The sequence below is a fragment of the Sturnus vulgaris genome, chromosome 7 (genome assembly GCF_052056855.1).
Source record: "Sturnus vulgaris isolate bStuVul1 chromosome 7, bStuVul1.hap1, whole genome shotgun sequence".
Taxonomy (NCBI): Eukaryota; Metazoa; Chordata; class Aves; order Passeriformes; family Sturnidae; genus Sturnus; species Sturnus vulgaris.
In genome coordinates this window covers 26986088-27008245 of record NC_142249.1, presented here as the reverse complement: position 1 = coordinate 27008245, position 22158 = coordinate 26986088, and the positions used below count along the sequence as shown (strand labels likewise).

The 22158-nt window shown below is 42.8% G+C and overlaps 1 protein-coding gene across 3 annotated transcripts in view; it reads left to right on the top strand.

Moving 5' to 3' along the window:
* Positions 1 to 4429: 4429 nt before the first annotated feature.
* The window catches only part of SMARCAL1 (SNF2 related chromatin remodeling annealing helicase 1), a 35453-nt gene continuing 17724 nt past the window's right edge, over positions 4430 to 22158 (top strand). The window contains exons 1-9 of one of the 3 annotated variants that reach the window (XM_088168228.1): positions 4430 to 4494; positions 5292 to 6237; positions 6924 to 6974; positions 9544 to 9804; positions 11001 to 11051; positions 13798 to 13978; positions 14880 to 15030; positions 17896 to 18054; positions 19811 to 19876. In XM_088168228.1, coding sequence (XP_088024354.1) covers positions 5382 to 6237; positions 6924 to 6974; positions 9544 to 9804; positions 11001 to 11051; positions 13798 to 13978; positions 14880 to 15030; positions 17896 to 18054; positions 19811 to 19876 — 1776 coding nt within the window. In that variant the 5' untranslated portion in view covers positions 4430 to 4494; positions 5292 to 5381. Of the gene's footprint in view, positions 4583 to 4655; positions 4675 to 5291; positions 6238 to 6923; positions 6975 to 9543; positions 9805 to 11000; positions 11052 to 13797; positions 13979 to 14879; positions 15031 to 17895; positions 18055 to 19810; positions 19877 to 22158 lie in introns of those variants that run through there. The other 2 variants (XM_088168229.1, XM_088168227.1) reach the window with 2 other exon arrangements.

Here is a 22158-nt window from a genome sequence, read left to right as displayed (position 1 = left end):
CAAGAGGCCATGGTCCTTGATGTGCCTTAATGGCAGAGGGAAAGTGGAGGGGATTAACAGCAGTTTAAGGAAAGAAATCCAGGGAATGGTAGGGGATGCAGGGTCAGCACTTTCCCAAACCCAAGCATACCCTGGCCCTCCAAGCCCAGGGCTTGAGTTCCCCATAAGGCAGCTTTGACCTCCTTGAGGATCCCAAACCAGAGCAGAGGAAGCACAGCCTCATAGCTTACACAGGACAGGTCTTGTAAAGGGTATTCAGGTCAGACCCCAGCAGCCTAAAAGAAAGGTTTCTCCATCTGGAACAAGCTCTGACAGTCCAGAGGCCTTTCTCTGACTCTCCTGCACCACAGCCTTCTCTTAAAAGCTGATCTGCATGTCTCCAGTCCAACCACTTGACTGGCTTTAGCTGGGTAGGAACCAATAACATGGGATTAATTTGTTTCAGAAAGTGCAACTGCAAGTTCTCCACAGCTGGTCAAAAACTGGTGCAATTGGGCATTGGTTATGGTATCTCTGAGCTCAGTGTGGGCCACCAAAACCCTCCCAGAAGCTGGGGCATCTCAGGACCCTTAGCCTGGGCCGACTTCCAGTTCTCTGTTGGATAGTTTTGCTACACACAGCAGCCCTGCATGCAATTCAGCCCCAGCAGAGAGTGCAGGCTGGCCACACATCCAGGAGGAAGGAAGCCAGCTCTGTCCATGTGGAGAACCACCAAGGAGTGTTGGCAAAGTGGTGAAATGGGGCAAATATTTTCAATATGACAGTAGTAGTACCTTTAAAGAACAGCCCAAGACCCCTCAAAGAATAATCCATGAGACTCCAGAATGGCTCTGGAGTTTTGGGAGACTTGTCATTCAGATGTTAGCTGATGCTCATATAAGATGTACATTACAATTCTGGCTCATTTGGAGCCAGCACCAGCCCATGAGAAGAGGTTTAGAACATGATCCAAATGATGCAAAGATCCTGCTAAGAACAACACTGAGAACCCCATTTACTTAATTTTTTTCACCAATGGGATCATTTCTTTGGAAGGATGTGAACCATTTCCTCTGCAGCAGAGCTGGGGTGCACTATCCCTCCCAGTCCTTCCAGGATTTTCACTCTGCATCTCTGCCTCTGACCTAGTATGTGGAGAGCGAGTCCAAGCCACTGCTGGAAGCATGTTCTGACTGAAAGGACACCTGGAGTGCACCAGCAAACTGCTTGCAAGCGGCCTCTCGTTTTGTAGGTCTGTTCTCTGCATGGCCGGGCTGTTCCTTGTGTCTCGCTGAACTTGTGCCATATGGGAGCAAATGCTTCAACGTCTGTCTGTGTCTGCCTAACCGTGCAACTCAAGAGCTCTCTGCAAACGATGCTCTGCTCTCAACATTTGCATGAGCTGGAGACAGTCCCTGAATGGGGCTTTTCCCACTCTTCCCAAGTTTTTACCCACAAGATCTCTCAAAGCATAAGGAGCCATTGCCAGAGACCTGGAACTGGATAGCTGCTGGCAGGGAGAACGTGGCTGGAAACAATTGCGGGGTTGTGCTCTGCATGTTCCCTCTCTCTCTCATCCATATGTGACACTGGGATCTGGTTTAGCTCTGGGCAGTTAAAACTGCGACAAGAAAGAGAGAAAAAAGGTCTCTCATCTGCTCCTTTCTCTCTCTGCTGTGTAGCCACCTGGAGTATACTGGCTTGCAGGGGAAGAAAGGGCAAAGGCAGAAGATCTGGACAGCGACCATGAGGCTGTGCATCCCTTCCTAGCAAACATGCTCTACAGCAAGACGACCTGGAATATGCAAAAAGGTTTGATTTTTTTGCTTGAGGGAAGCTCCTTAGCCTGTGGTTTTCTTTAAACGTGGTGTGTTTGCAAGTGCCTGTGTGTGTGTGGTGTGCTCATGTCTGCGTGTGATTGCCAGGTGAGGAGCAGCACTCCCAGGGTTGTGGTGTGTGTTGAGTTGCACCTCACTCTTCCTGCCTGCCTTGTTTTTCTCGGGCTGACAAGCTCCTGACTAATGGCAGTCACTGCTGCTTAATCAGGAAGCAATTTAATGATAACCTTTTCTAATTACCCAGCAGAGAGAAGAATGAATAAACTGTGAAACAGCCAGCTGGCTTCAGTGTCCTGAGCCAAAGGGCCTGTCAGGTGGGAGAAAATGGTGTCTGGGGACAAGGATGGCAGCTCTGGGCCTGCCACTGGGCAGGGTAATAAAATTCTGAGATGGGAGGGGGTTATGGTTACTACTCTGGTCACCCACATGGGGAACGTGACTGTTCAGGAAAGGCATCTCAATGTGTATAATCCAGCCCCATGTATAGTTAAAATCTTGGGAGGCCTTTTTATTTTAACTTTTATTTTAAGTGGTGCAAATATGAGTAATCACTTTATTTTGAAGATGTTCACAAAATCATAAACCAGCCCAAATTGGAAAGCACCTCGAAAAACCATCTGATCTACCCCTTTGTGGGAAAGGAAGCCTAGATGAGGTTATCCATCACCCTGTCCAACTGTATCTTAAAAACCTTCAGTGATGGGGACCCCACTATGTCCCTGGGGAGGTTGTTTCAATGATTGATTGTTCTCAATGCAAAAAAAAAAATTATTTCTCATATCAAGATGAAACCTCTTCCAGTGTAATTTCTTGAACAGCGTGGGACCCAGTGTTGCTCCCTGAAGGACAGTACTTGTGACAGGCTGCCAGGCTGCATAAAACCCATTGATTGCTGCCTTCTGCTGTGGTCTGGGAGCCAATTTCCCACCTATCTCACAGATATCTCCAGTCTATCCGGTCAAGTCATCCAGGAAGAGACCATAAGAAACATGGTCAAATATTTTGCTGAAGTACAGGTTAACAACCTCCACTATTCTCCCCATCTGCCATGATTTGCCTTTAGTAAATCTGTGCTGGTTTCCCCAATCACCTGCTCCATTTGCTTTGTGATAGTTTCTTGGAAGACTGTACTTTCCAAGGGCCTGGAGTAATACTAATGGTAGCGTAGTTCCCTGTGTCCTCTTTTGTGTTCTCCTCTTCCAGCCTCCAGGCACATCCCCTCATCTGTCTGGTCACTAGTAGTGTCCCAAGGGATCAGTATTGGGCCTAGTACTTTTATTGGCAATCTGGATGAGAGGACTGAGTTTACCATTAGAAAATTCATGGACGACACCAAATTGGGTTGGATTGTCACTCTGCAGAGAAAGCTGGACAGGCTGGATGAATGGGCTGAGATCAGGGTATGACATTCAACATAACCAAGTGCCAGGCCCTGCACTTCACCCACAACAACCCCAGGCAGCATCCTGTAGTGACAGGATGGGGGCAGAGAGGCTGGAAAGCTGCACAGTGGAAAAGGACCTGGAGGTGCTGGTCGACAGCAGCTGAACATGACCCAGCTGTGCCCAAGTGGTCAGGAAGGCCCATGGCACCTGGCCTGTATCGGCAATAGTGTGGTCAGCAGGATCAGGGGAGTGATTGTCCCCCTGCACTCAGCACTGGCAAGGCCACATCTTGAGTGCTGTGACCATTTCTGAGCTCCTCAACTCAGGAAGGACATTGTGGTGCTGGAGTGAGTTCAGACAAGGGCAGCAGAGCTGTGAAGGGTCTGGAGCACAAGTCCTGTGAGGAGCAGCTGAGGGAGCTGGGGGTGTTTAGCCTGGAGAAAAGGAGGCTCAGGGGAGATCGTATCACTCTGCAAATGAAAGGAGATTGTAGCTAGTGGAGGTAGGGCTCTTCTCCCAGGCAGCCAGGGACAGGATGAGAGCACACAGCCTCAAGCTGCACCAGGAAAGGTTTAGGTTGGACATCAGAAAGAATTTCTTCACAGAAGGGGTGATTAGACATTGGAATAGGCTGCCCAGGGAGGTTACGGAGTCACCATCCCTGGAGGTGTTTAAGGAAAGACTGGACGTGGCACTCAGTGCCATGGTGTGGTTGACGTGGTGCTGTTTGGTCACAGGTTGGACTTGACGGTCTCAGAGGTTATTTTCCCACCTACCACCAATATCCAAAAATGACAAAGCAGTCTTGCACCAATGCCAGCTGCTACTCCTAACCCCCGGGGGCAGAATGCTTCCTCGCTGCTGACATGTGCCATCACTCTTTCTCACACATCAGCTCCACTGTTTACTCCGTGCACGTCACCATTCAGAACAGCACACACCGGCGTGCCAGACCCACACAACGGGGGCAGTCAGGAGGGTGCTCCGCCCCGACCGTACAGCGCTTGGTGCTGGCTGGGGTAAAGCTTCAGCCCACGCCGTACGGGGCCTGAGCGACTGCCGGGGGCGGCCCCGGGGTCCCGGCCCCTTCCACGGAACGCCGCAACCCCAGCGACCCCGAGATGGCGCAGCGACCGGAAGACTACATCTCCCAGCCCCCCGCGCGTCCTGCTCGCCGCTCTTCTCTCCCGGCGTGCTGTACGCTCCCGCTCACTCCGTGCCGCCGGGCGGTAGCGCAGGGCCTGCTGGGAGCTGTAGTCTCTCGAAGGCTCTCCGGGCCGTGCCTGCCGGCGGTGAGCGGGCGGTGGAGCCCCTGGGGCGGGCGGGAAACAGGGCCTGATCTCCGGGATCCAGGGGGTGCCGGGGAGGCCGAGGGACGAGGTGGGTCGGGACCTCCGTGGAGTTTATGACGGGAGCCTGCCCGGCTCATGGGAGAGGAGGGGGCAGAGGGTGTCCTCACCACCCGCAGGGAGGTGAGGAACTGAGGGGTCGGGGCAGGGAGCGCAGGGAGCGAGGCGGGGTGCTGGGAGATGTCATGGGAGCCAGCTCCTCGCTTCTGTTTGGAGATGCGTGACCTGCGAGTGGAGGTTTCTCAGGAGGATCTGGCTCTGTCCTGTGGGGTTCAGCGTGTATCTGCCACGCTCTGACTTACCCAGGAACCGAAGGTGAACAGGGAAGATGGGCATGGTCCCATCTATGCTAATTGGTACCCAAAATAGGACACATTTAACCAGACTGTGCAGGGATGTAATCCTTTGCCTGCATGTGCCTTTGCAGGGCTGGCTCTGCAGTGCTGGATGTCCCCACGCTTTGCTATTTTATTAGTTCTGCTGGGAACTGCAGAGAAGAGTATTCAGAACTGTAGTGGAATAGGAGATTTCTCATTTTTCCATATGTTTTATCTATGCAGGATTGGCATGCAAGGCCTCATCAGTGTCTCTCACCATCTACTTGCTGATAATGGCTCAGCATTGGTGTGACAGCTTTACTGTACTACTAGATTTGTGTAGGATCAGTTACAGTAATACTCAATCACTAATAATACTAAGTTATCAATACAACAATAATTTTTATTTTTTTTTTTCTGTAGACTGCTCTGCCTTCCTCTAAAGAAGCAGGTGCCTCTGTGATTAATTCCCAATGTAGTTTTGGTACAGATTTATTGTTGGAATCGTTGAAAATGTCATCAGGCCTTACAGAGGAGCAGAAGAGAAGGATTGAAGAGAACCGCCAGCTAGCTTTGGCTAGGAGAGCAGAGAGGCTGGCAGCCCAGAGAGCTGGGCACGTGGGCATCGCTGCATCTCCGCAGAAAGAACAGAGTCTGGGCAATCCAGGAAGCTCAAAGGAAGAAAACAATCATGGGTTCACCAGCCAGCACCGACAGAATCCAAACACGCCTGTGGAGCAGAAGAGCTGTCTCCAGAAAGGCTATAACCATTACACAGCAAACCAACAGATGGCTGGCTCACACAGAGAGCAGCAAAAGAGTTGTTCAGAGGACTCAGAACAAGCAAGTGGCCTTAAGCAGTTCCCAAATTCTCGGAGTTATTCACATAAACATTACTTGGATGCTGGTAGTCAGGAACACGGACAACACAATTTAATTAATCATGGAACATTCCAGCAGCCCAAATGCTACCCAGCTTTCAGAAACCCCACAGGACCACCTCATCCAAGATTCATTGATAATGGGCACCCTGATAGTAGTAAAGATTTACAAACTCAGAACAAATCTGCCATTAAATATGTTTCTACACCAAGCAGCGCTGCCCTGAGCGATTCAGAAATGCTGATAAACATAAACAGACCGAAAGAAAGAACAGGGGGAGGTTTTGTCTCTCAGGCCAGTGGCAGGATGCAGAAGCTGGCCAGCTCTGCTGGTGCGGGCTCTACCTTTGAAACTGCCTCTCACAAGAAAGCAAATAATGTTACAAAAGGAAAGTGTGTGAAATATGGGGAAGACCGATTCCAGGTTGAAATAGGGTATAATGCTGAACTTATTGCTGTGTTTAAGAAGGTACCGAGCAAAGCCTATGGTAATTGTTTGTTTGCTGTTATCTCTTTAAATGGGGTTGAAGTTTCGGCATCTGTTGCAATTGTAGTTGCTACTTGCTCTTACCTATTGCTGGAGTGGAATATGTGGGATTAATGGGGTATTAGAGAAGTAAATACAGCTTAAATTGGATAGAAATTCTGGACACAAATAGCTTGAGCTTGGATTTAGAAAAGAAGCCAGAAGCCTTGCTTTATGAGCAGTGCTCTGTGAAGCTCAGTGGCAACAACTGGTCAGAGCTTTTTGCAAGTGAAGGAAGCAAAGTTATTCATAAACTGAGATGTGAAAATGGGTCACTTCAGCTACAGTTCAGAGTTATGAGCTGATTTGATATCCTGGATTGCAGAGAGCAGTGGAATCTCCCCCTTTTGTCTTTGCTCTGATCTTTTACCTCTACCTTTATTTGTTATATTCTATGTTTATTTTCCCTCTGTGTTGCTGATCCCTGTGAATTGCTGTTGCATTCTCCTTGTCTTAGTATTGATATTCTCCATGGCTTTTTCTAGTGTCATGTAGCTATAAATTTGGGCATAACTCTTTTTCAGATGTGTGGCAAAAAGTTTGCTTGAGTAGATTGAATACTTTCACCTTGCATGAACATTTCACACCACCATTATTTTTTGCCCCAAATGATTCATATTCTGCCCTATTACTCTTGCCCTACTTTAGATCCTGCTATGAAAAAATGGAATTTCAGCATGAAAGATTACAGCAGTCTCTGTAAGTAAATATTGAATGATAAAAAACAAGTGGAATGTTGACACCCACTCCTTCCCCTGCTCTCCATAGTTATTATTTAGCTTTGTTAGTGTCTTGAGTAATAAAAGTAGTGCCACTTAAAGATAATTCCCATCTTTTAGGCATCTAGCTCATAACATTTTTCTGATACTTTGTAGTTGATTAGAAATAACTTAATTTTTCGTATAATCTAAATACCGAGCACAGGTTGCACTTTCTCTACCATTGAACTTTTCAGCAACCAACAAGATCATAGGAAAATAACCTGCTGTGCTGGTACTTGTTTTGAATTTGTTTTAAAAACTGAGTGTGTTCCAGTGGCTAATGCTTAATTTCTGGGTCCATTCATGTATTTTCTTTTAAAATAGCTCTTATATAAACACTTTGATTGTTAATTTTGTGTGTCAGAAAAGGATAAAGGATAATTCTCCAGGGTTTTGAGTGAGACTGAAAATGAGTTTGCCTTTTTTTTGTATAACAAGGGTGGATTTATCTTTTTTTTCCTCTCCTGTCATCCTATTCTGGTAAGATTGAGAGATGATAGAGGCAAACACTTCAGGTAGGCTTTTCAAAAGCACACTGTATTGAAGTGAGTGATAAATCACTATTGATTTCAGTGGGAACAGAATTAGGCCTGTGTTGAGCACTTTAAAAAACCACAGTTGAGTGCTGGTATTTTAGCTTCCCATGTGGGTTGCCACACATTTATAATTTAAATGCTGTTGGCTTGCTTGAAGTGTATCAAGTACAGATGAGAGCAGAGTCTCTGTACCAAGGAGCTTGCAAATGAAGAGAATGGTTTTTAGAAATCAGGCATTATTCTTTAAAGCTATAAAAATATATGAGTACTCTGTGGAAAGTTCCTGTTTACAAGTGAAGACAGTATGTGAACAACACTGGCCTGTGAAATGGGGGAAAATAGCCTGAGAAAAGGAAACTGACTTATAAGCGCCTTGAAAATGTAAAAGTGAAAGTGTAAAACAATTATGTTTTTAAGTTCCAATTTGTAATTTAGTTTTTTGAATAAAGTGGTCCTGTGTCACCTTTTTAATCTTTGTACTATAAATTAAACATGCAGTCAAGCCTAGAAACAAATGTTGGAATAAAGGAGTAAAATAGGCTTTTTTCCCCCCCTAGTTTCTTTCAGTTTTAGTTGTAGACGTGCCCTCCAACTACACAATGCTAAACCTGCAGCATATAAAATCTTTTGCTTGGTGCATTGGGAGGAGAAGGTCTAAATTGGTGGTTTCCAATCCCTCTAATTTAAAAATTATTTTTAGTGGGTACCCTTAAACTTTTTATTTGGAGTAGAAATCTCAAATGGTTGGATTTATTCAGGAAGTCACTGATTTTAAAATAAGGTTGGATGATACCCAAATGGTTCATTTATTAATTGATTAGGAAGAAATGGTCTGAATTTCTTTATCCGTTTTCACATCTTGACCACTGACCTTAAAGTTTCTACTTTTTTGTTGTGTATCAGTTTTCTGGACAACTTGAAAAGAAGCAGAGTGGATCATGATGTGCTGCTCAATGCTCAAAGGCCTGGATTCACGTGGGTTTATTCTAAACAGCTCCCAGGGAGGGGAAGTTGCCTTCCACAAGTACTTGGAGGCATGGTCCCCTGCTTTTGAGTCTAATGGACTCTGGAGATGTTCCTGGATCTTTGTTACTGTAGTATCTATGAGGTGGAGGCCTGGGGACAAACTTCACTACTTTGGTGCTGTAAAAAGTATAAGAAATAGTATTCCCATTCCTTAATCATCAGAGTTGAGTTACAATAATAAATGGGTATACATTGGCAGGGAAACACAGGGATAAGTGGCATGTTTGTTACTGTGGATAGCTGTGTTCTCAGGCTAACATCTGTAAAATTCTGAGTCCCTCTTCTCTCCATGCCCTGGCATTGTGACAGAGGTGATTGCTGGTGATGGGTAAGACAGGAGTGCAGATGGCTGGGTGGAAGTGCAAGTCAAACTGTAAGATACAGAATAAAGGGTAATGAACTTAAATTGTAACAAAAAAGATACAGGAATTTGGACTAGATTCCTTCCTGCAGCATTGTGAATACATACACAGCATTTCTCCTAGATGGATTGTCTATCAGACATTGACGTGAGGCAGGAGGCAGATTTTTAAAATCTTTCTCCTTTGCATCTTCCCATCTTTTCAGACACATGCTATTGGTCACCATGGCTCTGTCCCTGTGATTTTCTGACTGAAAGCACTGTACAGCTGTGTGCAATTTACTGCTAAATGTGCTTCTGCAGATTACTTGCCCTGGCCTAGGGAGCCACATTTTAGGGTTGCTGACAGGGAGGGAGCTTAGTGCAATCACAATGCTGGACAGGTCCTTGTTCACATACTATAATATGTTCCCTTTGCCCCTACTGTATTCTCTGTGGAAAATCCCACCAACCTGCTCCTCCAGGCCATTGCTTTGTCTATTATTTCTCCCTGTGAATGAAAGCAGGGCATCATCATTGCTTTCAAACTTGTGTATGTTCTTTGTTATTAATTATTTTTTATATCTCTATGATCTTCTCCCTAGTGGAAGAAGCAAATCAACTTTCATCAGTAATTCTGGCACCACTGGAAGGAGAAAATGTGTCTGGCTTGGCATCAGGTTCTCATTTTGTTGGCAGTGGGGTTGATGTGAAATCCCTCTTGAAGATGTGTAAGAACTGGAAGAAGCCCTCAGCCCTTGTGAAAGGGAAGTGTGTGCTTATCTCTCGCTTGCGATTTGAGGTCGATATTGGGTATTCTGCAGAAGTGATCGGAGTGTTCAAACAGATGGATTCCAGAAACTATGGTGAGCCTCCTGCTGTGTCTGCTTTCTAATAATGACCTTGTTGGGGCTGCTCTTGCTTCATAGAAGAGAGGTTGTGAGAGTACATCTCTCTGAAAGAGCATGAGGGAATGTGCTTTGCTGAAGATTTTCAAAGATCTTGTAGTTCTAGTTCAGTGTTGTGTCCGTGTCCAGCACTTTATCCCATGGCAGAACATGGGATAAACAGAACAGTCCTCTTCTGGGCCTGTTAGCTGAGGTGATGTATCAGATCTCAGCATGATTACATTTACATTTGCTGTAAATATGGTAAATGAGATGGATTGTGCTGATAATCTGCCAGCAGTATGGAGACCATGCAAAGTTCTTGTCTTTATTATCAAATGCAGCTGGATGTTCTCTTATTTCTGCCTTACTGTGCTGTATAGTGGCTGCAACTGCCTCAGCAGATTTAATTTACAGGAGTTTTACTAATGTTTTCAAGGCAAATGTACCTGTAGAGCACTTTTTATGTTGGCATTCAGATTTCAATGGTAAATATATTTTTTTTCCACTTGTAATTTGAGAAATGAGACACTGTGATGAGGTGACATGCACAGTGTCACAGAAGGTCAGTGACAACATGGAGAAGAAATTTTGGAGCTCTAGTTCTTTGAGCAGGGCCCCACCTGGCTCACTGTGTCTTCACCTGACTCTGAATTCAGTCTTCTTTCCCTGGATGTTGTGCACAGAGGCTACCCGGGGATAAGTCTGGCAGATAGATCTGGCATTGAAGTTATCTTTTGGATATTGATGAATTTCCTCCTGTAGCCTCCTGAGCATTTTGACTCTAGGGTACAGAGGCACAACTGAAAGTGATTGAAGTCAGAGTTTGTTGGTTCACAAATAGAAACTTTGCACATATTCTTCATCCCTTCTTGCAGTGAAGAGAAAGTGGTTGCCAAAATCCTGGAGCAGATGCATTCATTAGGAGAGCTGATCCTGGCTTGCTGTGGTGATACCACCATTTCTAGATGTGTGGTCATACTTCTAAATCTTCTTCAAATTTTTTGCTTAACATGACAGCAAACAGAGGAGAACTGATTTTTATCAAGGTAACAATTCTTCTAAAACAGCTCTGAAATGCAGAGGATATAGGTAGGTAGGCATGTTCTTATGGACAGAGAATTCAGTCTTTTTTTAAAAGAGACTTATGACAATGTTTTTTGTAATTATTGCAGATATGAATACCAGAAAGTGGAATTTTCTGCTGGAGGATTACTCCAAACTAAGTGAGTAGCTGTTTCTCCAGTGAGGGAGAACTTCCTGTGCATCAGTTTCTGTTGCCTTTTGCCTTTTTGCATCTGTATAATGCTGCTGAAACTGTGACTTGCCAAACTGAAATGTAGAACTGTGTTTTGGTGTGGGTTTTTCTTAATAGATGCAGTTTTGCAGAATAACCCAGTCTGCAGCATGCTTCTAGCACATCTGCTTCTCAGGTTTTTATGTTTATTTAAGTTTATAGAATGTTTTGAGATGGATAGCGTTACACAAGTCCTAAGTACTATAACTATTATTTATCACTCCACTTGGCATGCTGTGTTTGCTTTGGTGATCATGTGAGGGTTTGTGGCTATGAAATTTGGTTGGGGTAAGTTTCAGAAGGATAATAAGCCAGGTGCTCTATACACATCCTTCTGAAATGTGAGTGTTTCGAGCTGAAATGCTGTTTCTCAGAGTAGTTTTTCTCCAGCATGGGCTCCTGCTTCCATGGGATACCAGAGTGTGTTTAATAATTAAGTGCATGCTTCTATGGTGCATGTCTTAATAACATTAGTAATGGTTGTAGGGCTGAAAGCCATGTGGTGGGGCCGTGTAGGAAGGTCAGGTCTTGAATACAAGTGAGTGTATCTTGGAGGAGACTGTTACGAAACTGCAGGGTTGAAATGTTGACATTCCTGATTTTGGTGTCTGCTGATGATGGCTCACAATTTGGTCAAAAGGCCTTTTGTACGTGCAAAGGGCCTGATCTTGTAGCATGTGCCAGGCAGTCTGAGCAGACACATCACCTCCTAGTCTGTCATAGGCTTGGTCATGCTGACTGGCAGTTGTACACATTACATGAAGTATTCAGAATCCCACAGATTTGAGGAAAGGAAAAAAATCATCCATGAATCTTGCAGAGTGTAATTTGTGAGGGCATTTGAGGATTCCAGCACGTGCCTTTTAGAGGAACAGCATTTGCTTTGTTGCCTATTCATTTGCCTACATCAAAATTAAAAAAAGAGAATTTAGAAAGGCTGGTTGCCATTTCCAGCAGAGATATCTGTTAGCTGGGAACTGTTTGTAGAGGTTAATGTCTCTTTGCCTAGTTGCTCAGTCATCTTTATATAAAGGTCACTTCACTAAAAACTGTCTGTTGGATGAATCATGCTGGTGGCAGATATATCTTAATCACTCTCCCAGCTCATGTACAGAACAATAGCAACAGAATTATCAGTGAGCAAATTGTAGCAATTATGCTAACACATAGTTCTGTCTGTGAGTGTAATAACAAGCTTGTGCTGTTCTTTGGGTGGAGAGAATTCCTGCTATTGAAGAAGCAGAAATTAAACTGGAGAGTTTAAAAAGTTTGGTCATTGCCCAACCATAAATGGAAATCTTTTCATATGTATATTTCTTGGAATTGCTTTCCCCCTTTATATGGCAGGAATCCATCCTGCTGTTTTCCTCTTGGAAACAACTGAAACAAAAATACCTAACTGAATTCTGGTGCATTTACTGCTGATATAGTGAGTTCTTATTTTAGTTGTTTTTCCAAGCAGTTTTTTTTTTTATGTTTTGGACTTCATATACAAACCGACTGCTAAAGAAAAAAGGAAATTGCTTCCTGCAATAAAAATCTGTGCGCCTGTATTTGTGTTCCTAGTGTAGAAGTGTCTTTGATTTCACAGTCATTGGACAAAAATTATTAAATAAGTTTTCCTGGTCACAGCTCACTGCATGTTTAAAAATGGTGTTTATTTTCTTAGAAATCAACTGTTAGATAAAAAGAAACATTTTTATTTTTGGGGGGATAGGCTAGAGAGGCTGCTGGAGGGGACTAAAATAAGGTCATCCTGGAGGAGAATTAGCTAAATGCTGTGATTGTTATGATGCATGGATTGAAAAGATGAAGGCTCCAAGATCTTGGGATAATGGATGCTGGGGATCCCTTTAGTCCAGCTGGGAAGGTTAAGTTGTGAGGCTTCATGTGTGAAGGAACAGTAGTATTGAGGATCCGAAGTGGCTGAAGTAAGCTGGTTCTGGCCTGTAAGCTGCTGCTGTCCAGGGGAACAGCAGTGGCCACCAGCTGAGCAGGGAGGTGCTTGGTCCTGGAGGATGGCTGTGGGAGTGCTGCTGCTGCTGGTACAAGAGCTGTGTCTCTGAGTCTTGAGGTGCTTCCTGTTTTCTTACTATGTGGTAAATAAGCGTGGTAATGTGGAGGCAGAACTCAACTGTGTGAATTAAGGGAACAGAAGGAGAAGAGAGTTTTCAAAAATGAAGATGAAAGATACTCTCTAGGTAACTGTCTTGAGTCATTTCTGATGGTTTTGGCATGGTGGAAGCCTCACAGGTATGGAATCCCAAGGTCAAGATAAAGATGCCCCTGCTTTCTAGGCTTCAGGAGCTCTTTTGTTCAAATCTGTACTTTCCTTTCTGAGTAAAGTGTGCCCTAAGCTGCCCTCCACATGAATAATCCAGCTCCAGCTGTATTAGTAACAATCATCTCTGAATGATGGCATCAGACTTTCAGTTTTTTTGTAACCAAGTCTAAGTACGAGGGGAGGGGAGGAGGTGTGATTCATCCTGTGATTCTGAAATAGACTTTATGGAAGAGGCCAGGCTAACACCTGTGCATGATGCCATGATTTATGTGAGCTGTTTCAGGATAGGAAATTATATTTTTGACGAGGTTGAGGGTTGTGTCCTGAGATGCATAATGGAAGTTGTGTGTATGTTGTCCCTTCAGATAACAAACTGCTCTGTTCTTTGCAGTGGTAGTGTTACTGAGCCTCGCATCTGTAGAAGTGGAGCCACTGCCTGAAGCAGTAATTAAGACCTTTGCTGCTCAACTCCAGGGATCTCCATCACAGACAGACATTCCTGATGCTGACCTTTCAGTAGTGGACTCCAAAATTGTGTCGAGCCTCATGCCCTTTCAGCGGGAAGGTGTGAAGTATGTCCTTTTTGCATGCTGTTAAGTGCTGATCCTTGTCTAGAATTGTGTAGTTTATACTGGTGCCCAGGTTGCCTTCTTGTCCGTGGAGGGTTCTGCATATCTCTAGACTCTGGCACTTTGGGTTTTTGATTGTTTGGTATGGTATGGTTTGTTTGGGATTTAAAAAAAAAAATATTCTTTTTTGAGTGACAAATCTGTTTTGTTTCTAGATAGAATTCATCATGAGTCAGGTGGAAAGTAGTATTTTGCTAGTCTAAAAAATTGTTCAAATGGTACATCTCTGATCTCCCTCTTGTGATTCAGTATGTACATAATTGTCATATGATTTTTTATTTTGTAAGGTAATTGTTTTTTTCCCCAAGTGCATCTCTTCTGTTGTTTTTTGAATATTAAATATGGATGGGAAGGGACCAGGAAATGGGACCTAAGCCCTAAAAGACTTTAAAATTACTAATTATATGTACAGGCACAAATTTAAACGTCCCTGTCCCCATCATATATGATCATTAGTTGTTGATTTCAATATGCAGTCCAGGACAGTCTGTACTTAATGGTCTTAAATTGCTATTGTTCTTAGTAATAATTTCTTAGCTCATCCAGAATGAACTCTGGAACACGATGTGATGCTTTAAATAATTGTAAGGTCTTGAGACTACTTCTCATATGAAATCAAAGTCTCTAAGGACTGGGCTGAAACACTCTGTTCAGGAGCTTCCAGGCTTTGAGAGATTTGCGAGAGTTGCTCCCTTGTATGAAGACTAAGGGAGAAAATCGAAGTTTACTGAAGAACCCAGATCACTTCCAGATGATCCATGTTAGAGACTTGGTCATGACTTGTGCTCATCTTGGTTGACAGATTTCCCATTTCTTGACTCTTCTTTCCCTCTATTTTCCCCAGTTTTGCAATTTCCAGAAATGGACGTTTGCTCCTCGCAGATGACATGGGTTTGGGCAAGACCATCCAGGCCATCTGCATTGCTGCCTATTACCAGCAGGAATGGCCCTTGCTGGTGGTCACTCCTTCTTCTGTGAGGTTTACATGGGCAGAGGTACTGTGAGCTTGGGCATGTGCAAGGGATCACTAAAGAGTCTGTGTGATAGTTAGACTCTTTTGTGCTTTGCAAAAGTTAAACTTCTAAATGTATTAAGGCAAAGAAGCAAAAAATTGTACTGATTAAGAAACTTGATGGTGGGAATTGCTTGGTGTGGTCTGTAGGTTATATGCCTAATTTTTTTTTTATTGGCTGATTTTCTTTGTGTAGTTCAGCTGATCTGTTGGGAAGAGGGACAACTAGAGAAAGTGTGTTCTCTGACCCTCTGTTAACTTTGTTCCTGCAAGTCACTTGGCTCCAAGGAGGCATTTGACTCATCAGTGTCAGAGATAATAGTTACATTCAAGCAATTGTCTTGTATTTGAGCCCCTCATAGCAGTATTTGCCAGTTCCTTGGCTGGGATAGGGGCCCAGATGCTGGGATTATCCACTCTGTTCAAAAGGCCCCATTATCATCATCATTAAGTGTCTGTCATAATATGTCTTTTGGCCGGTCCAGTGGATGCTGCTGACTCCTCTGAGTCCTTTATTAATGTTGGTCAAAGCCCAAGAAAGCTTGTATGGTTGAGAAATTGTCTTGAAATAGATCACTGCCATAGTTTGTACACTGAGGCTGTTGGGTTCCCATAGGCTAATGAAATGTTCACTGTGAGAGCAAAAGGTGAGCCAGAGCTTTTAGGTCAGTAAATTCTATCCAGAGAAGGAAGAGGTGGGAATTTAGCTTTTCCTGGAATATTGCACTGATGAGAAAAGTATTGATTTGGATTTGCTGGTTTTTTGCTATAACCAGGTTTTCAGAGCACCTTGCTGTGTGTTTTAATATCCAGTAGTGCAACAAAATGCAGGGTGAAAAGAAAATAAAGTTGTTTACTGAAAAAGGGAGTGATGCTCATCATACTTGAAATCTCAAGGTCTACAGATCTGTGGGACAACACCTAACCTGAATCCATTGCTTTTGTGGGATATCTGCTAGGAACAATTTGAGCCTAGGTTTCCTGAAGTATTGGGCAACTGCAAATAAACTTCTACAGTCTGCTTCAGGAGATTTAAGAAACATGAGGCATTTTTGTCTGATTGTTTTTGATATTTTTTTTTAATTTATTTGAGTGCTTGATTTCTTCTTTCCCCTACTCCCAGCTGCCCAGGAGGCTCTTGTGGGAAATGTTTTGTTAGAACATTTGCTTTAGAGATCTGGTTGATTTTTGAGTATGTGATGGATGCAGATGTTAGAAAAATGTGTCACAGAAATTCAGAAGGTGAAATTTATTATAGTCTGTAATCTACTCAGTTCATTCTAGTAGAGATGTGTTTTACTGTAATGGTAGAATCTTTTGTGGTGTCTCTGGAACCAAATCGGCAGAAATTTTCTTCATTTTAGGAATATCAGTGTTTTATTTTGGCTTTCTGTGCTCAGGCCACCGAGTGACCTTATAGTCAAGATGCCATAGAAAGGTGGTGGGAAGGTGCAAGGTACTCTTGGGTCAGAAGTGTTGCACCTATGTGCACTTGGAGTTCAGCATTGAAACTTTAATAATTAGCAGGGTAGTTTCATAGCACTTCTTGTGGACTAAGGTCAGCACCATGTGAAAAATTCAGGATTAAATTAGTCACATGCCCTTTATTAAAGGTGAGGACAGTACAGTAGGAGTTTCCAGGTACTTTTGTTTTGCTGCCACCTTTGTCTTAACTTTTGACATGGGGTCAAGCACGTATTTTTTGGTTGGTATCTAACCTTGCATGCACGTTCGGTCATTTTGGTTGTGGTGCTTTCAGTAAGTGGAGAAGGATAGTTCATTGTTACTCTCTCACATACTGAGAAATGTGAGAAGCTCACATTTAACTCCTTCTGCTGCTGCATGAGGTTGCTGAACAGTGGAGAGGAATGATTGTGGTTGGGGATTTCAACAGGCAAAGCTCCTAGAGACAGAGATGCCATTTCTCATCACCATTTGGTTCCATTTCTGTAGGGACCATATCCTGATGGGCCCAGACAGTTTTCTGCAGAGCAACATCAGCAGAACTCAAATGCTGCAGAGAGCTTGGTGTCACTGGGGACAGAATTACAAGGGAAATGGTGGGTGGTCTGGCTAACAGATGGGTTTGGGGGAGGATATCTTGCTCTGGTGTGTGGAGCATTTCAAGAGGTTGATTGAATGACAATTACCACATGAATTTCAGCTACTGTCATAGAGCAGCTGGTGTGTTGTCAACTTGATCTTTTAATTTGGGTTTTTTTTGTTGTTGTTTTTTGGGGGGTTTTTTGATAGACTTTTAAAGCAGAGGAGGTAGTGGAAGAGTTTTGTTCATCTGGGTGAGTTGTACTTCACCCTCACCATGGAGTAAACATTGCTATAGTGATAGATGTTCACTGCTTAGAAGTCTGTGTTTCACAGCCTTAGGTTTCCTGTTTAGTGGGAAAACTAAATTTCTCTGTAAGCAGTGGTCACAGTATTCTCTGGCTCTGAGCATAGCAGGTACCTTTTGCAGGAGGTTATGTACATTTCCACTAAAGATCAGATTTTTGTTTGGTTTTTTGGGGTATTACTGGGGTTGGTTTGTTTTTCTTTTGTTTGTTTGTTTTTTGGGTTTTTTTTCCAGTAAGAAGAAATAGGGTTTGAGCTTTCCTTGCTGTGTAAAGTAGATGTTGCCTTGTAGCCTGAATTCTGTTCTGGGTTTTCCCATTATCATGGAGGTTGCCATGGAAAGGCTGCTTATCCTTACTGGGCTCCGAAGTAATGTCTGATGGTGGATGGGGTGGGTCCATGTTCTAAGTATTCATGAGGATGTTCTGTGTAGTGCTTTGGGATCTTGACAAAGAAGATAAGCACCAGAATGCAATTAATTTCTTTCCTCTTCCTCCAGGCATTTCAAAGATGGCTTCCATCCTTGAGTCCAGACAGCACCAATGTCATAGTGAGTGGGAAAGACAACCTCACAGGAAGCTTGATCAACATCATCAGTTTTGATCTCCTCAGCAGGATGGACAAGCAACTTAAGAGCACATTCCAAGTAGTTATTGTTGTAAGTGGTACATGAAAAATTTCAAGTTAATTCTATGCTGCAAATGAGGTAGCCTTTGTACAGCAAAGAAGTGTGAAGTGGGCCTTATTTAGGACTGAAAGTAACTTGTAATTGTGGCTGTGATCACAGCTGTCTTCATGAGTGCAAGCATGAGGCTTCTCTGAAACCTTTTGAAATAACTAGTAAGAGTTTAATTCCTTTGTAATTCCTAAGGCTGTGTTTTCACTTCTACTGGTTGTGGTGCCTCTCTGATTTCACTGTGCTTGGTCATGTCCTGTGCTGGAGAGAAAAGCGTTTAATGTGGTGTGTCAATACAGTAGTCTTGGAATTCTGTCTTCTTAAGTCTTGGACTTCAGGGTGGTGTTAGTGTTTATCCAATAAACCAGATAACCTTTCAACATCAAGTATGTGGTTAAAGCATCAAAAACATCTCCCTTAGCTTGTGTTCCACTGATAATCTGCCTTAAGCCTTCTTTGATCACTTGTATCATTTCTTTTGTAAATTACTTCAAATTCTAGTTTTTATCTTTTTACAGAGCCACAGTAAATGGCATTTTTCTGGATTTCAGTTACTGAAAAATCAAAACATCTAGTGTTTCAAATCCAGCTTGGATCAATAGAGAGCAAAAATGTGTATGTAGTTTACTGTGATTATTTGGTGTTCTCAGTCTAGTTTTCAGCACACATACACACCTGCCCAAAGATCATGACAACAGGAACATAATAATCTTTTTGTTTCTCAGCATCAGATGGGAATGTGGTAATAGATGGAGTTCTTTGGATACCAAACTACTTATGGGGGAACTGATCTTTTTCATTTTTGTATTTTTTCTCCTACACACACTCTGACTAAACATTCTGTCAAGGTGGAAATGCAGATTATTACTTTTGTAGGCTCGAGGCTACTGCCTTGGAACTTTTAACCAGCCCTGAACTGGCAGATATTCTTTCTGTGTGTTTATATGTTCAAATTTGGACCTTTTGTAGCTTTTTACCTACAAAGAGAGTAGTCCTAGTGCGTGCTGAGCTTTCCTGCTTTTTCTTCCAATCTTCTTTTGGTGGCTGGGAAAATTATTGTAGCTTATTTGTTATTTAGGAGTGAGAAGACTGTGCCTGAGAGGCTAAGTAGTTGAATTGTCTTTGCATGCTTGTTTCTATACACATGGAAAGATGAGAATATACCCTTGGAGGGTACTGATTGCTTTTTTTGCCTTAAATTCTGCCTTACTATAGCAGCACAAGTGAAGCCCATTTGAGGGTGATGTCTGAAGTAGGAGACTATTACCCACCTGGTGAGCCCTATCAGCAGAACGGTTGGATCTTAATTAGATTTCTTTTTTCCTTATCATTTGCATTAATCCCTTATTAAGGGAAGTGGCACTGTATAGTCCTCCTGTGTTTGCTGCATTTAAAAGATACATAGGGGCAAATGAGTGTCAGTTATGGAAATAATATTCCTCTTTCTCCTTCCCTCTTCAGCCCCTTCTGCTCACTTTTTTTTGGTGTTCATTTATGATTCATACCTGCAAGGTTTGATTTTTGTTCCGTTTGCTTGCTGCCGGTTTGAGTGCAGGAGGCCTGCTACTCTGCATCCTGTCTTTTTGTTTAGAATTTGATGTGACTATCCCAATGCCTGAAATATCTTGAATGAAAGGCCTGTAGTACTAGATAGCTGAGAATACTGGGAATTTGTTCTGTAACCTGTATTTGACTATGGATCTGAACTGACTTTGCTTTCATGCTTGTTTTGTTTCAGGATGAATCTCATTTCTTGAAGAACACAAAAACTGCACGCTGCCAAGCTGCCATGCCTCTACTCAAGGTGTGTATGCTTGCTGCCAAAGCTCTGATTGCTACTGTCAGGCTCCCAGGGCAGTGTTGCTTCACTTACCAGGTTTTGGAGCCAGCAGCTGAATTCTTTTGGTGTGCAAGGGAAATCCAGGTAATAGTGTAGATCCAAGACTGAAATTTGGCTTTATCACTTGTTTGCATACAAATATTAGATGGCAAAACTTAACAAAACAACTTCAAAAGCTCCCTTGATACAATTGTGGTACTGCCACTGAGTTCTGTGGTGACAAGGAAAAGGGAATATCTGAACTTACTGAATGTATTCAGGGAGAGTAGAAAGAATATAATGGTGTCAAAATATCTTGTTAAATGAAAATAATTATTATCAGTTACTTCTCAGCACACAAATTGCTGTTGCATGTCAGAATGGCATTGCCTAGCGCCCTTCCCTGGTTTTAGTGTTCTAGACTGTTACTGCAGGTTTCCAATGTATTTGTGTGGCTGGGGCTTAGGAGCATTTCTGCTGGTCACATGTACAGAGCTACTTGGAAATGGCAGAATGTGAGGTTAGTGGGACATGTGGCCCACAGAAGGGAGGCAGTAAGATACCAGGAGAAATGTAAATTCTGATGTTTTCCTGTTGTCCTGGGATCAAAGAATAAAACTCACCCTGGTAGACTCTACCATATCCGGGTTAAAGTTATGGGTAGTTTCTAGACGTTGCAGGGTCTGTACATTAGAAGAAGGTAAATGCAGTTCCTCTTCAGTAATTAGTCAGCAGTATGTATAAAGAGAAGATTTGATCTGTGATGGCTTTATAGCAACCAACTTTAATATGCAAGATTCTTAATGGCATGCTGAAGATGGTTGTCCTTGAATAACTTGGTTGTTCTCCTTAAAGGCCTGGTTTGTGTCTTCTCTTGGTTTTCAAATCACTTCAGGCTTTTAATGTTTGGAAACTTAAGTAGGAGGTCCAATTCTGTGAGCAGTTTGAAATACAGTAATTAGGGTGTATGTCTGAAAATCGTGGAAAATAACAAATTCGCCTCGTTGCAAAATGCTCAAAAGGCAGCCTCATCCTTCGCTACTTGAAGCTTTGTAGGGATCAGCTTGTCAAAATTATTTGCAGGCTGCAAGATATGAGAGTGAAAGATGGTAGCTGTTAGGCAGAGGTTAATTGCCTGTATGCACTTCCTGAGAATTTACAGTTTTATGCTGTCACATCACTGGTCTTAAAGAATTGAGAGTTGACGTTTCTGAAACTGAATTTCAGTCTTCTGAAAGCATTAAGAGTTTCATTTTCATGTAGTGCATTATCTCACCTGCAATGAGCATGCAGTAACAGATGTTTTGTGTTAGATGTTCAGGTAAATTCTGTTTGCCTGGTTGCTGACTAAATTTCTGAAGTATTTGCTGTAGTAGCCATTTTTCTTATCTCCTTGTTTTCCAACATAGGCATTTTGTTCTAAAACTATCCCCTTTGGCCGCTGTGTCTTCAGCTCCTAGTGAGTGATGCTGTGGTCACTACTGGCACAACACATCACACCAACATTTTCATATTTGAAAGAACTGCTAAAACATCAGGGGGTTTCATCACTTAAATACTGAATTTAACAACTGTACTATGTGACATTTATAGTAAATAGCCAGTGGGGTAGAAATGGGAGTATTTTTTTTATTTTACATGATAGCTTGAAATTACTGAATAAGATGTGTGGCTAAACATGCCGTTGAGGATAATATTCTTCTTCTTGCCTTCTCTGTGTTAAAAGGATTTGAGCAACAGTAGGGCTCTTAGAAGAGACCAGAAAAAGGTGTAACTGTAGGCAAATCCTTGAGAGGTAAACTGCTCCCAGCACCTCAGTCCCTACCTTAAAGTCAGTGTTGAGCTGTGCCAATGCTGTAACCAGAGCCCCTGGAGCTAACTCATGCCTTGTTTGTCTACCTTCTAAGCATTGCCACTTCTGTTAGCATAATACTACTTCAAACTGTCTGAAATTGCTGTAGTTGCTGGTATTTCCCATGAGGATCTCAATGTCCTAAAGCATAAAAGCTTGAACTGACTTTCAGGGACAGAAAAAAAAAGAAATCTACTTAACAAATGTGATCCTTGGTCCTTACATGCTACAAAGATTTATGAGTCCATGATGACACTGGACAGATGTAAGTTAAAATGTTTTGGAGACAGAAATGTTTGTCAGTTCTATCCATACTTAATTAATTCTTTTTATCTTGATAGAATCAGCTCTTTTAACTTCTCCATTTGAATAGTAAATAAAATACATAAGGTTTTGCAAATGCTTATACAGAACT